We start from the raw sequence: 17,073 nt of genomic DNA, 5'->3' as shown, positions 1-17,073 counted from the left end.
GTCTCGCTAAGATCTCCTCTTATACTGTAATCAAAATCACAAAAATGTCTTGTCTTGTTGATTTTATTATGTACATGTAAACGGTATCTACCGACCAAGTGAAAGATGCATATTAAATAGATCTAGAACTTAAAGAGTCTGAGTGTAATTTGTTAAAATTTTAAATTATGTTAAAAAAAATAATCTAGTAACAGAGATAAACTATTTTACTCACATTCTATTATGAATTCATAATTCCATTTTGCCATTTTTGCACAAACTATATCACTTCCTGTATTTTTTTTATGACTGTGGACAAGTTTCCCACTTAAAATAAACGTCCTTGTCCTATTGATAAGTTTTAAATAACTTTAAAAACTTGATATTATGATTCTTGGAAAAAATCTGTATTATCACTAGTCCCGTGGGGATCCGGGTTGGAATAGGTCCTCAGTCCCCCTTGCTTGTCATAAAAGGCGACTAAATGGGGCGGTCCTTCGGATGAGACCGTATAAACCGAAGCCCCGTGTCACAGAAGGTGTGGCACGATAAAGATCCCTCCCTGCTCAAAGGCCGTAAGTGCCGAGCATAGGCCTAAATCGGCAGCCCTTCACCGGCAATGGTGACGTCTCCATATCAGGGAAATATTCTGGAGAGGGACGTTAAATACTACACAATCAGTCATGTAATGTCACTAGAATTTTCCGAAATACGTTATTTCATACTTAGAAATAAATACCTGATTTCAGCATAAGGGATTTGCCGGACGTCACAATAGGCGTACCAGCTCTACATGTTTATCTGTGGGGCTGAGAGGGATCAATAACACACCCAGGCAACTAAACCTCAAAGGCAGTACTTGTAATAATACACATATTTTTTGGTACATATTTTCTTAATTCTCATATTTTGATTGGATAGATCATCTAATTGACAAAGATTGCTTCAAACTACGGATCGGTCACATTTAAAGAATATACCTATAGTCAGTACAAGTCAGAACTCCGTGTATAATTATTTGTCTATTTTTTCTAAATTTAATGTGTAATAAACATAATTAAACATACCCTTTTCCACGTCACATCCTGTATCAGCTCTCTAACAACCCTCGGGCTTTTAAGTAATTTTTATATATTTTTCTTTGAATCATTAAAAGAATTTTCTATTGCTATCTTTTGATTTGAACATATTTTATGGTCTATATACTTTACATTTGGGATTGGAGAAAAGTTCTGAAAATTTAATACGCCTTTCCATATATATACATTACACCAAACACATATACATACATGGGTAACAGCTTAAAATTAATACCTCAGAAAAGTATAATATATAATCAGAGCAACACATTCAATAGGTTACATTCCTTATGTAATACATATATACATTGTGTATTGTACGAAATATACTTTTTATCAAGTAGATAACGAGGAAGAATTCCTTACATTAAGGTAGTGAGCCCCATTCATCAATGAGAGGGAATGAAATTTGACTATTATATTTATGTTCCTCAAACGGAGCTTGGGAACATTGCTTTTACTCGGTTTCTTATTATTATTAAGGTCTTTCGTCTTCAGCGGAAGACCTTTCTGTTATTCTTAGGTTTCTTTTTCACAGTTTTTATTATTTTTTTCTTACATATTTTGTGCACGCAAATACTCGAAAACGGCTCAATTGATTTTCATGAAACTTTCTGGACTGATAGAACAACAAAAAATCTAGTTATATATTTTTTGGTTTTGATGATGTCACTTCCCATTCGGAGATTTCTGCGATTTTGTCATTTTTAGAGGTTCACTTTGTCCGGCAATTTTCTCAAAAAGCATTGAAGATAGAAATGTGAAATTTTCAGGGATGCTAGAACAACTTTTGGAGTAGTGCCTTTTATGTATCAGAACTACCAAAAGTACGAAGCGCTTACGCTCGCTATGGCCCGAAAATAGTCCTATCAAGCTTAAGAATTTCAAAATTTTTGACATCTTTTCTACGATAACTTTTTACATAGAAATATTTTGTTAAAGCATGTAGAACAAATGAAACGTAGAATTTGAAGTTCTTTCAATGATATCTCGAAAAAAGGGCTGACCCCTACAATTAAATGCCTAGAGGCCGAAAGTTCTTCCTTTATATCTCAAATGATATTGAGAAATTGTAATACGTCGAAGAAGCAAAGTTGTTCAAAATGTCAAGCTCAATCTATTGAAGTTGTCAAAATATGTCCATTTTCGTCACTTCCGGCCAAACCGGAAGTAGTCGAAAAACGCGTATTTTTGCCGTTCTTGACAAGTTTTTAGGTAACATATGTCTCTGGGAGCTTAAAAATAAATTTTCTGTCCTTCTTCGTTACTTCTGGTCAAACCGGAAGTAGCAAAAAATGGCTTATTTTTGTATTAATTAACTTAGCTTTAGGGGATTCAAAAGCATTTTTGGGCGTAATTTCTCACTTATGTTTAAAATGAAAGCTACTTCCGGTCAACAGGACGGAAGACCTACTCGTTGCTTTGCAACGAGCTTTGCTCTAGTTTTTATTATTAAGGTCTTTCGTTTCCAACGGAAGACCTTATTGTTTTCGCTCTGTTTCTTTTTCCCTATTATTATTATTAAGGTCTTCCGTCTTCAGCGGAAGACCTTCTTGTTATTCTTAGGTTTCTTTTCCACTATTTTTATTAAGGTCTTTCGTCTTCAGCGGAAGACCTTCTTGTTATTCTTAGGGTTCTTTTCCACTATTTTTATTAGGGTCTTCCGTCTTCAGCGGAAGACCCTTCTATTATTCTATTTTTATTATTCTTCCCTTTTTTTCTTACAATTTTTGTGCAGAAGATTTCTCGGAGATGACTCGATCGATTTACTTGAAATTTTCAGGAATGATGTGTCTTCACCTAAACCTGATTCGTTTTTCTCATTTTTTTGAAATTCACTTCCGGTCGGAAGTTATCACCCTTTAATCGAAATTTAGAGGGCTTTCTTGTCTGCAGCAGAACTCAAAAACGGTTTAAGCTAGAGCGCTGAAATTTTTTCCATAGATAGAGGACATGTTGCCATTGTGCACCTGGGTCAGGATATTTTCCGGAAGTGCGCAGTATGGAAGCTCGGTAGGGGTCGAAATCTAGGACACGAATTATGAGTGAATTTTCGGGATATTTTATATCATATCTTTTAAAGTATAAATATTTTGTTAAAACATACTGAGCGATATTCGTGCAGAATGACGAGATCTTTAATACGATATCAAGAAAAAAGTGCTGACTCATCACATTAGGGGCAAAAAGGGGCCAAAACTCTTTTTATGATAGCTCTTTAACAGTCAATATTTTGTAATACATTACTGAAGCAAAAATGTTTACCTCAACAATCTACAACTACATATTATAATTTCTATGTCGTATGATTCATAATTAGGGGCCACAAGGGGCCAGAATGCTAAATTTTTTACTCTTTATATCTCGAAGGTGAGAAATATTTTGATAAGCAATATTGAACAAAAGATGTTCAAAATAATATTCTGAACAATATGCGACCTTTCATTTTTCGCTTATCGTCCCCATTAAGGAGTTGAAGGGTTGGCCCCTAAATATTTCTTTTGCAAATAACTATAAAACGATACAGAATCTGTGAATAGTTGTTGAACAAAAAGTGTTCAAAATCATAAGAGGTTTAAGGTGAAAACAAGAAAAAGGGGCTGGGCACTCAAATAAGGGGCAAAGAGGGGCCAAAAGTCTTCAATCGGTAACTCTTTATTAGTTAATATTTTGTAATACATTACTGAAGCAAAGATGTTTATCTCGACGATCTACAACTATATATTATGATTTTTATGTCGTATGGTACATAATTAGGGGCCATAAGGGGTCAGAATGCTAAGTCTTTGACGTTTTATATCTCGAAAGTGAGAAATATTTTGATAAGCAATATTGAACAAAAGATGTTCAAAATAATATTTTGAACAATATGCAACCTTTTATTTTTCGCTTATCATCCCCATTAAGGAGTTGAAGGGTTGGCCCCTAAATATTTCTTTTGCAAATAACTATAAAACGAAATAGAATATGTGAATAGTTTTTGAACAAAAAGTGTTCAAAATCATAAGAGGTTTAAGGTGAAAACAAGAACAAGGGGCTGGGCACTCAAATAAGGGGCCAAGAGGGGCCAAAAGTCTTCAATCGGTAACTCTTTATTAGTTAATATTTTGTAATACATTACTGAAGCAAAGATGTTTATCTCGATGATCTACAACTATATGTTATGATTTTTATGTCGTATGGTACATAATTAGGGGCCAGAAGGGGCCAGAAAGCTAAATCTTTGACGTTTTATATCTCTAAAGTGAGAAATATTTTGATAAGCACTATTGAACAAAAGATGTCCAAAATGATATTCTAAACAATATGCAAACTTTCATTTTTCGTTAATCGTCCCCATTAAGGAGTTGAAGGTTGGCCCCTAAATATTTCTTTTGCAAATAGCTCTAAAACGAAAATGAATCTGTGAATAGTTGTTGAACAAAAAGTGTTCAAAATCATAAGAGGTTTAAGGTGAAACCAAGAACAAGGGGCTGGGCACTCAAATTAGGGGCAAAAAGGGGCCAAAAGTCTTCAATCGATAACTCTTTATTAGTTAATATTTTGTAATACATTACTGAAGCAAAGATGTTAATCTCGACGATCTACAACTATATATTATGATTTTTATGTCGTATGGTACATATTTAGGGGCCAGAAGGGGCCAAAATGCTAAATCTTTGATGCTTTATATCTCCAAAATGGGAAATATTTTAATAAGTAATATTGAACAAAAGATGTCCAAAATCATTTTCTGATTTCATTGCAACCTTTCATTGTTCGCTTAACGTCCCGTTTAAGGAGTTGAAGGGCTGGCCCCTAAATATTTCTTTTGCAAATAGCATGAAAACTAAAAGAATCTCTAAATAGATGTTGAACAAAGTGTTCAAAATCCTGAGAGTGTTAAGATGATATGAAGAAATAAAAGGGCTGTTCCCTAATATTAGGGGCCGTGAGGGGCCAAAATTCGATTTTTTAAGTCTTTATTTTTCATTGCCTTTTTACAAATTATGGAAAAATCATTATTTTAGAATGAAAATCTCAATCAAAATCTTTTCTCATCTCATCAAGAATCGGACGGAAGACCCACTCGTTGCTCGCAACGAGATCGTATCTAGTTATTATTGTTTTTTTTTCTTACCGATTTTGTGCACGCGAGTTCTCGGAAACGGCTCTCTCGATTTTCATGAAACTTTCAGGACTGGTAGAACATCAAACAAAGCTGATATATAATTTTTTGTTTTAATGACATCACTTCCGGTTTTTAGATTTTCGCAATTTAGTGATTTTTAGAGGGTCACTTTGTCCGCGAGTTTTCTCAAAAACGGCTTAGGATAGAAACTTGAGTTTTTCAGCAATGATAGAGCAATATATGTAGATGTGACATACGTATTCCATTTTCACCGGAAGTGCTGCACGCCGACGCTCGCTATGGTCCGAAAAAGGGCATGTCGAGAATTTTAAAATTTTTAACACTTTTTATTTGATATCTTTTCACATACAAATATTTCGTTAAGACATATAGAACAAAAAAAGTGTAGAATTACTTGCTCTTTCAAATGATATCTTAAAAAAAGGGCTGACCCCTATTATTAAGGGCCGAGAGGGGCCGAAAGTTTTTCCTTTATATCTCAAAAAGTATTGAGAATTTGTAATATGTCAAAGAAGCAAAGTTGTTAAAAATGTCAAGCGAAATCTACTAGGGTCGTCAAAATGCGTCCGGCGACGTCACTTCCGGCAAAACCGGAAGTAGTCGGAAAACGCGTATTTTTGCCATTCTTGAAAAGTTTATGGGTAACATATGTCACTGGAGGACTAAAACTTAATTTTCCGTCCGTCGTCGTCACTTCCGGTCAAACCGGAAGTAGCAAAACTTGCTTATTTTTGCATTAATTAACATAGCTTTAGAGGATTCAAACCATTTTTAGGTGTTATTTCTCATTTTTGTTAAAAATGAAAGCTACTTCCGGTCAAACAGGACGGAAAACCTTGTCGTTGCTTTGCAACGAGCTTTGCTGTAGTTATTTTTATTATTGTTTTTTTTTTCTTACCGATTTTGTGCACGCGATTTCTCGGAAACAGATCGGTCGATTTTCATGAAACTTTCAGGACTGATGGAACATCAATCAAACCTGATATATATTTTTCTTATTTTTATAACGTCACTTCCAGTTTTGAGATTTCCGCGATTAAGTGATTTTCAGAGGGTCACATTGTCCAGCATTTTTCTCAAAAGTGCTTTTAGATAGAAACGTAAGATTTTCAGCGATAATAGAGCAACATGTGCTGATGTGACACACACCTTTCTTATTCTCCGCAAGTGCAGCACGTCGGCGCTCGCTATGGCTCGAAAAAAGACCTATCGGGAATTCAGAAATTTTTCACACATTTTTGGCAATATCTTTTTACACGTTAATATTTTGTTAAGACATAAAGAACAAAAGTTGTGAAGAATGTCGCGGTCTTTCGAAAGATATCAACGATAACGGGCTGGTCCCTATAATAAAGGGCCAAAAGGGGCCGAAAGTTTTTCCTTTATATCTCAAAAAGAATTTAGAATTTGTAATACGTCAAAGAAGCAAAGTTGTTCAAAATATCAAGCTTCATCTAATGGCGTCGTCAAAATACTTCCGACGACGTCACTTCCGGTCAAACCGGAAGTAGTCAAAAATTGCATATTTTTGCTGTTCTTGACAACTTTTTGGATGTTATATGTCACTGGAAGCTTAAATCTTAATTTTCCGTCCGTCGACGTCACTTCCGGTCAAACCGGAAGTTGCCAAAAATGGCTTAATTTTTCAATAATTAACATAGATTTGCAGGATTAAACCATTTTTGGACTTTTTTTACTCTTTTCTTTTAAATGAAAGTTGTTTCCGGTCAAACAGGACGGAAGACCTACTCGTTGCTTTGCAACGAGCTCGGCTCTAGTTTATATTATTATTCATACCGATTTTGTGCACGCGAGTTCTCGCAAACGGCTCAATGGATTTTCACGAAACTTTCAGATCTAATAGATATCGATCTGAACCTTATTGGAAATTTTTTGTATTGAGAACGTTACGTCCGGTCATGAGATATGTACGATTTTCTGATTTTCAGTGGGTCTGCTTGTCCTGGTAACTCCTCCTAAATGACTTGAGATATGGAGTTGAGATTTTCAGTGTAGATAAAGAAAGGATTGTAAAAGTGCCATTTTGAGACTATAGCTTTGCAGCGCCAGAGGCACTAAAGCTAGCCTGAGTTTAAAAAATGGCTCAAAAATATCTCACGCAATTTGACAACTGTTCGATTATATCTTCTTGTCTATTAAAATTTTGCTATAACATACAGAATAAAAGTTGTTAAGAAATTTATGATCTTTCATTTGATATGAAGGAAAAAGGGCTGACCCCTCAAATAAGGGGCCTAGAGCGGCCAAAAGACTTTCATCTTTAACTCTTTCACTATTAATTTTTTGTTATTAATTACTGAGGCAAAAGTGTTTATCTTAACAATCTGCAACAATATATTGTAAAATTATGATCATATGTTACGTAATTAGGGGCCATAAGGGGCCGGAATACTGAAACTTTCACGCTTCATATCATGAAAAGGGGGAATATTTTGATAAGCAATATTGAACAAAAGATGGTCAGAATAATGTTCTAAACAATATGCATACTTTGAATTTTTGTAAAACGGCCCCATTAAGGACTTGTAGGAGTGGCCCCTATATATTTCCATTTAGCATATCTCCACAACGAATAGAAATCTCTGAATAAGTGTTGAACAAAAAATATTCAAACTCTCAAGACCTTTCATTCGATATCAAGAAATTGGGGCTGACCCCTCAAATTAGGGGCTCAGAGGGGCCAAAAGTCTTTTATCTATAACTCTCTAATGATCAATATTTTGTTATACATTACTGAAGCAAAAGAATTTATCTTAACGATTTGCAACAATATATGATAATATTTTAAAAATATGTTACGTAATTAGGGGTCACAAGGGGCCAGAATGTCACATCTTTGACGCTTTATATCTCGAAAAGGGGGAATATTTTGATAAGCAATATTGAACAAAAGATGGTCAAAATAATGTTCTAAATAATATGCATACTTTGAATTTTTGTAAAACGGCCCCATTAAGGACTTGTAGGAGTGGCCCTTAAATATTTTCATTAAGCATATCTCCACAACGAATAGAAATCTCTGCATAAGTGTTGAACAAAAAATATTCAAAATCACAAGACCTTTCATTCGATATCAAGAAAAAGGGGCTGACCTCTCAAATTAGGGGCTCAGAGGGGCCAAAAGTCTTTTATCTATAACTCTCTAATGATCAATATTTTGTTATACATTACTGAAGCAAAAGTATTTACCTTAACGATTTGCAACAATATATGATAATATTTTGAAAATATATTACGTAATTAGGGGTCACAAGGGGCCAGGATGTCACATCTTTGACGCTTTATATCTCGAAAAGGGGGAATATTTTGATAAGCAATAGTGAACAGAAGATGGCAAGAATAATGTTCTAAACAATATGCATACTTTGAATTTTTGTAAAACGGCCCCATTAAGGACTTGTAGGAGTGGCCCCTAAATATTTGCATTTAGCATATCTCCACAACGAATAGAAATCTCAGAATAAGTGTTGAACAAAAAATCTTTAAAATCACAAGAACTTTCATTTGATGTCAAGAAAAAGGGGCTGACCTCTCAAATTAGGGGCTCAGAGGGGCCAATATTCTTTTATGTATAACTCTCAAATGATCAATATTTTGTTATACATTACTGAAGCAAAAGTATTCATCTAAACTATTTGCAACAATATATGATAAAATTTTTATCATATGTTACGTAATTAAGGGGTCGCATGGGACCAAAATGCAATATATTTTACTTTATGTCTCGAAAAGGGGGAGTACTTTCATAAGCCTCATCAAACAAAAGATGTTCAGAATATCGTGATAGAAATGAGAAACTTTAACTTTAAAGAGGGAAAACTCAATGTCATTCTCTTTAAACAAATATCTCAGTCGAAATCACATCTCATCTTATCGAGAAATTCAACGGAAGACCTACTCGTTGCTCGCAACGAGATCTCATCTAGTTTTTTTTTTCTTATTTGTTCTCAGGTACTTTTTTGTCCGGAAATGTTATCAGAAACTGTTCACCCAACTAAGTTAAAACCTTTTCAGGGTTAATAGGTGTGTAGTGTAGGTGTGCGGAACGAAGGTCATTTTGCGCGCATACGCCTGCACATGCGGGCGCATGAAATGAGTGAAATGACAGATATACTTAAAATAACCATTACTTTTACATTTTTTAAGAAATGTTTTGAAACTCATTATATATAAGGATATATTGATGGTGTAGATGATATGACAATGTCAAATTAGCAAGAACTCACGCGCATGCACGTGCGCTTCGCTCTGATTGGCTGAAACAAAAATCTCAATATCTTTTCTGTTTTTTTGAAGATAGTCATGCCTTAGTATATGCTACAATTTGATATATACAAATTGTCAAGAAATCACGGGCATGCACGTGCGCTTAAATCTGAGTGGCATAAACTTGAAATCGCTATAACTCCCTTGTTTACCAACCAATTAGGAAGGGATTTACACCATAGACAGACATAATGGACTCCTAAAGGAAGATTTGGTCATCCTGCACATGCATGTACGTGCGTGCACGTGCAATGAGTAAAATAAAAAATATACTTGATTTAGCGTATTTTTAATACTTTTCGATTTGATGCCTTTATATTACGTACATTAAAGTATATTCATAGTGTAGATAAAATGATATGGTCAGTTTGCATATGTTTGCACGTGCAATGCGAAAATTTGCGATATACTTGGTATACTTAGGAAAAACGTAATTAAAGTATAAGATGCATAGAGTTTGCCTTATTAAATAAAGCTTAGAGGGAATGATGCACCAAAAGAAATTTGGGGAGCGTTTGGTGAACATCTGTAACGGTTCCCGTTACAATCAGTCCTACTATAAACTTGAAATCTGCATTTAGGTATGTTATAGTTATGTAGGTTTCTTGTACTCTAACTTGATGATTTACAGCATAAGCTTGGAAAAATACCAGTCAGATATTCTTTTCAATACCCCTGGTAATGTACGCTTCATTTATATCTAAGAAGATGTGATGATTCCATAATCTTAAATGAACAATACGTGGAACAAAAAAATTCAGCAGATAACGTTTATTGCGTATGTCTTTAATGAAAAAGAATTAAACACTGAATGAAGTGAAGAATATTCATATTTATGTCTTAAATTTTGATTGAACACTACTTTACAAGTAAACGCGGGTCAATCAAAAAGTTCGAAAACATTTGTCAGATTTTTTTATTAAACGTCAGTGGTGTATATTCCTTTCTGCTGATGTGTAGACTTGTGTGATAGCTTTGATATGAGGTGCTTTGTGGGTAGACAATATCATGATAGGAAGACCACTCAATGAACTTGACTATTTTTACTCTGTTTAGGAAATATGGAAACTTCCTTTCTCAATACTACTTTTAACTTTCTACTAACAATATTTCCAGTTATCAATTTCACTTCCTGTCATTTTCCAGTTGCTGTCGATGGTTTTGATATTTTCTGATAAAATTTAGTAAAACACTTGATTTTCAGCTAAAACGAGATGTGTTTTTGAAACACGATGGTAACACGATTCTGGAGTAGTACGTAGACTGAAATGGTACTTATATGTATCCTTGACAGCGCACTATTTATAGGCTGTTAAAGTTGACAACAGAAAAACAAACAGACAATTCTTACGATCCAAGCCATAAAATGCACAACCGGAAAGTTTACATAGATAGGTATAAAAGTGCGGAGTGCTAAGTATGCTTTTTTGGCATTTGCATCAAAATAATCTATCAAATAGACAAGATCAACTCCTATTTCCCATTGTTTCGATTTCAACTAAATTTTTTTTCCATGACAAAATGATGTGTAGTCCACATTTTTTTGACTACATGGAATATTTGCCACTGAACGTCATATATATTTTAACTAATGAACACATATAATAGGAAGCTTTAAACATTGTATATTAAAGAAACCTATTTAAAGGGTAGTTTTATACAGATAAAGTGATTCCCTTTGAAGTAAGATTTAAAAAAAAAGATTATTTACACTTTATTACAGTTTTGTAATAGTTTAAAATATCCTTAGTATTTTATTAAATCAAGAATAAGTAAAGAATTTATTTTTTTTTGTATTTACCCTATGTAAGTAAACAACAATGTTTTTAAAATGGAAAAAAACTTTTTAGCATTGAAACTTTGAATTGCTACCCTTTAAATCGGACATTCGACTGTCTGCGAAGAAACAATTTAACGTTAAAAAAAATCTTTAAATGGTAACGTCATGAAAGGTGATGCGTGACTAGTACTGCTTTAGAGCTTATGTGGCAAAAGCTTGGAAAACATTTACAATCTAAACTAAGCTACTCCAACAACTAGGTTTCAAGTGATATGGGTACATTGATCAGTAGTCAGTAATGAATGGGGAAAACACTACAAGCCTTGTATAAAATGACAAATGTTGAGATTTTTTTGAAATTCTGAGAAACTTTTTAAGCAATGTTTTTGTCATTACAGTGTTATAAACTGTGCTGCATGGTGACAAAACATTTGATTTTTTAAGTTTCTAACATGAATTCGATCACATCAAATGAATGGAATTAGCACATCGAAAAAATTGTTTTTACATATAGAAATGGATTGAAAAGTTTTGCAAAAATACGATACAAATACAATAGTGTGATGAGTTAGTACATTGAGAAAATGAACTGTTATCAAGCTACTAAATCCTTTTTAACCATACAAATCGGGAAAATAACAAACATAGACCATCAGTGATGCATTGGATCAGGTGTTATCGGAAAGTAAAGATCCCCTGTTAAATGTTTATAGTTATGATCGGGTCAACTAAAAATCTGTTGATCAATTACTATATAAATAATATTATAATGAAAAAGTTTGTCAGGATTCAATTTAATGATTGATTGTATTTGAAAACAAGTAATTGTATCGACCATAGAACTTGCGAAATTATTACTCTTACAAATACTGTTGATATCCTTTTTCATCAATTTAACTTGTTTGTTAATAGCTTGGCTTACTATAAATTGTTCGCACAAAGAGCGGATTTTTGTGTATTGAATCATCTGAGACATTTACACAATATGAATGTGATAGGGTTATGCCGAAACACATGTTCATTTGAATAAATATATAAACTTAAGTTACTTCACCTCGTCTATCAATATTTTTGAAATCGGAAGCAAAGTATCATTAAGAGTGTGTTAAACTGATATGTTTGGCATAAATAATAATTCATACTTGTATACAGGAATTGGAGTTCAATTTTTAAACATGTATGAGACATTTTTAAAATACGTATTCTTAAAGCAATTTTTTTTTTTGACTATGCATATAAAATTAAACTTAGAAACGATGTTTTGAGAAGGATATGAAGATAACGAACAGTATTCAAAATCAAAGTACATAAAACAATACGAAATTGGAGCAGAGCAAACACGGACCTCCGAAACATCAGAAATGGGATCAGGTGCCATGGAGGAGTGAGCATCTCCTGCTGACCTGTCACACCCGCCGTGTGCTCCTTGTCATGATCGGGAAATAACGGAAAAATCACTGACAATAAGTATGAAAAACGTCAGTCAGCATTTGTCTCAATGATAAATTGTATTTACTATTGTATTTAAATTGTATTTACTTACAAGGTCATTGTAGCGACCACAAAATTTACGAAATGGTGACTTTAAACGAGACTGTTGATATTCTTGTTTCATCAACTTGCTTGTTAATACATATAATTACCTCGTTTTAAAAATTGTTCACACGTAGAGCATGCTCTTGCGTATCGTATCAACTGAGATATATAGACTCCGTATTCAGGTAATGAAGGTATATTGCTGCATAAGTAAGGGAAGTTGACGATAGAAAAGTTTAAGTCATCACGTTTATCATAAAGTTTGGTTGTTAGATTACCATTAACGTTGAAATAGAAATATAATAGTCTAAATAAATATTTTTTAGAGATAAACCCATTTTTCCGTAACGCATGGTCTGTAGAAATGGTAATGATTTCCCGACAGCTATGAGTGAAACGGGAATTGAATCATCTGCATCGTCCTTTTTTCTTTCGGGATTCACAATTTGAAATATTTCAAAACTGCAAAATAAAATGTCATTATTAAAGAAATTTCTTTTATAAAACTGGCTTTTATACCGTAACTTTATGGACATAATGCATGTTACGAAGAAAAGCGACACATACAGGTTTGTCTTATAAATTTTACTTGAACAATGGTAAAATGTTGTCTTACATGTTTTGAAAATATATATTTTCTAATTCCATGAACTAGCTTCAAATGCCAGTTAATTTTGTTAAATATGGAGGATTAAATGTACGTAAAGTTATGTTTTTACTGTCACACTGAAATTGAAATAATCGATTGTAATTGTGAAAATGAAATCACCCTCTTTTAAAAGTAAAGTTATCATAGATCTATATAGGCAGGATTTTCCTATCGTTTATTTGATTATTTGATAGATTGATTATATTTATGGCATATTCTTATGAATTAAAAAAGATCAATTTTGTTGTTTCTTCTTTATAACATTGGCACATGCGGTAGGCATCAACAGCCTGAATGTTAATTCGATGGTCGGTACAATCTCCAGACAAGGTACACAAGATATACACAACGACAGTAAACTAAATGTCAATCAGATCAAAGTATCAAATCCCAGGCTTAATTTCAGATGATTGAAAAGGCTTCTAAGATCAAGTAAATTTGAAGGAGGTGTGTATTTTCTCCCCTTTAAACAATGTAAAACGGGGAAGACATAGACAGACTTCCAATAGACCAGTTTGCCTTTATTATATATTTATGATAACTCTTAGACTTAAACATAGAAATACATTAAGATATAGCGTAGACCGTATTCACTTAGGATCTTAGATGTTACATTATATTATAATCAGATGCAAACCTACCGGGTACGTCTACTATGCACCTACACCATCATTTATCTACGATAAAAGATGGCAACTTTACTACTGCATGACCCTAGTTGGACAAAGCCCCTAGGAGAAGTAAGCCCTCCCCGGCGACTGACCAGATCCGCGATAACCCCCACACTGCTCCCGGTCATTATTAGCCAACAGAAAGATCCGAATACAATTCAGTGTTATGCCAAATAGTAGGTAAAAAACGTCATTCAGCATCCATTTCAATGTTTGATTGACTTGCAGACAAGGTCATTGGTTCGATCAAAGAACTTGAGAAATGATAACTTGATAGTCTTGTTTCATTAACTTCTAAATCGATTGTTACTTATTATTATTTATTTCTCTTACATAGTGAATGTTCTTAATTATTGAATCAATTGAGAGACAAATCCTCACAGACGATAAATGAATTTAAGTCAACATGTTTATCGTTTTTGTTATTAGGTTACCATTTACGTCTTTTTCAAGTGAAATATCAATATGAACCAAACGTATCAGACATTGTTGTATCTTTTATTTCAAGCTAGCTGGGATATCTAGTCTTTCAAAAAGAAAACAAGATGTGTTTGTGTAAAACAGATGTCACATATGGCAGCGGATAACGAGGCCTGAAAGTTCTCAAATGCAAGTCAACTCCAAGTGCAAGGTCAAAAGGTCAAAATTGTTAGTACCCAAAGAAAGGTATTTTCACAAGAAAGAAACAAGTGAAGTGGAAGCCTTAATACTTACCGTTCAATTGTGATGACAAAGTAAGATCTTCTGAAATGTAGGTAAAACTTTAAGGTCAAGGTTAAATTATTTTCACTATTTGAAACGTTTTGTCACAAGAAGTATACTTGTTAAGTATGAAAACCCTAGTTCAAACTGTACAAAAGTTATGGCCAAGGTTTAAGTTTGTTGTTTTTGGTAAAAGTATTTCAAACACTAGGGTCAGAGGTCAAATTAGGTGATATCCGAAGGAAGTCTTATATATACTTATGGAATGTGAAAATGATAGCCCCACGCACGCAAAAGTCATGGACAAGGCTAAAATTCAATTGTGGACAAACAGACAGACAGACGGAAGAACAGAGCCAAAATTATATATACCCGAATCTTCGACTTCGGGGAAATAATTATCGCCGACTGAAGAATTTTTTAATTCTGTAATTTATACACATTCAAAATAGATTAAACGAAACATCTTAAGGGAACATTTTTAATATTAGACAATAAATTTATTCTATATGCAAGAGAACTCAATAGATCTTCCATCCCGAGAACGATGAATACCATCCTCTTGCATAAGCTGCGAGATGCCCGGAAGCCACAATGACCTTGTATCCTTTCTTGAGACGGACAACAATTGTATTGGAACCGCCATTCCAAAATTTTTGTGACGTGTGCGTATTGATAATTGCAGTGAATCCTTTGTATGTACCATTAACTTTAAGGTATGGGTGAGCTGCTTTACCAGGATCAGTCAATGTTGTCCAGGTAAACACATATACGCACCAGAAGGCGCTGTAAAGGTTCCTGTTGCTTTGTTGTATGCATTACCATCGTTCACAAGAACTGTGTCATAGATCCATGTCTCGTCTTGCTTGTAACTTTTTGTTTTTGAAAGGTAAGCAGAAAATGCAACACTGTCTGGAAAATTTGAAAAAAAATTATCAACATTTTTTTATGATTCATTCCATGTTATTTAAAATATACTGTACACAGCAGGCATGAAAGGCTAAAAAAGTAATTGAAAAATGACATAAAATTGAATATTATCGTGGTTGTTGTATTATCTCTTTAAATCAAATACTTAAAAAAATTACCATGAACAGCATGTCCACATTTGCCTTCTTTGATGACCGAGTCTAATCCTTTCTCCATATTGCTTGCCTGCATTTTCAAATATTCTAAAAGCGACTTGTGTCCAGAAACAACATTGATCGCCACAATTAACACAATTATCATTATGTTTCTCATCTTTTCTGAAATCTTAAGGATTGAATACATTGTTATATAATTATATTTTATTTAAAAAAAAGAAAAAAAGGAGGATAATCGAGCAGAAAAGTAGTTTTGAAAATATATGTATTAAAAACAAATAGGAGAGTTCTCACCTCAGATGATTAGTTTCAACTCTCAATTCTCATAATTCATTTGTTTGTCCATTTTTATAAGGCTAAAAAAACATTTGTAATACATATCCACGCGATGAAATCTGATACGCATGCAATTTTTTTATTTAGGAATTTTTTGAATGCAAATTCTAAATGATTTATTGATCAAAAGTAAAATGAATATTAGCGTAGATCTTTATAAAGATATATACAAATGCATTTTTATAATCAGTGATCTAAATTTCATGACAAAGTGGTTAAGTTTAATTATTTTATTTTAAATTTTTTTTAATTCATGTTCCAATAACTTCTGGGTAAGGTTTTTACATATGCTAATAAAAGCTAAACTCAAGAGCGTGCTACATCGATTTTTTAACTGAGGTGACTACACGTACTTCTGTCCCAGAGATTTCAACAAACACATAAAGTTAGCATTTACATGTAAGGTATGTCACTTGTGAAATTTGTAAAACCAAGGATTTTTTTAGAAGTATATTTTGAATAAGTACTCATGTAGAGTGACTCAAAATCGCAGAGAAAATAGGGGGCCAGTGTTCATCTTACTGATCTACGTTACAATGATGTTGACCTTTTTGAACTTAAATTTTAACTCTTTGGTTAATTACTTAAACCTTTATTATATTATTTCAGATGTAAACATAACAAAAAATATTATCTAATTTTACGTTAAATATTTTGAACAATATTTATCATTGAAAAAATCTTGCAAATTAATGCGAGTAAATTATTGTGTGACCTTTTTGCACTAAAAAGTACCATATTTTGGGGTATTAAATACAAAATAGGCAACATTTTTTTAAACTAAGTTTTTTACGACTTAAGTGCTGATCAGTCACAAGTATCGAATACTTTAAAATA

At 33.3% G+C, this 17,073-nt stretch overlaps 1 protein-coding gene across 1 annotated transcript in view; it reads right to left on the bottom strand.

Moving 5' to 3' along the window:
- LOC134260409 (complement C1q-like protein 4) overlaps window positions 1–16,065 on the bottom strand; it is a 40,976-nt gene extending 24,911 nt beyond the window's left edge. The window contains exon 1 of the mRNA XM_062742966.1: window positions 15,904–16,065. Within this exon, the coding sequence (XP_062598950.1) occupies window positions 15,904–16,057 (154 nt within the window). The 5' untranslated portion in view covers window positions 16,058–16,065. The remainder of the gene's footprint in view (window positions 1–15,903) is intronic.
- Window positions 16,066–17,073: the final 1,008 nt, after the last annotated feature.

This window comes from Saccostrea cucullata, unplaced genomic scaffold (assembly GCF_032062105.1).
Source record: "Saccostrea cucullata isolate Sc308-1 unplaced genomic scaffold, CSIRO_AGI_Scuc_v1 ctg715, whole genome shotgun sequence".
Classification (NCBI taxonomy): domain Eukaryota; kingdom Metazoa; phylum Mollusca; class Bivalvia; order Ostreida; family Ostreidae; genus Saccostrea; species Saccostrea cuccullata.
Note: the sequence above shows the minus strand (reverse complement) of the source record. Positions and strands in the feature narration are given on the sequence as shown.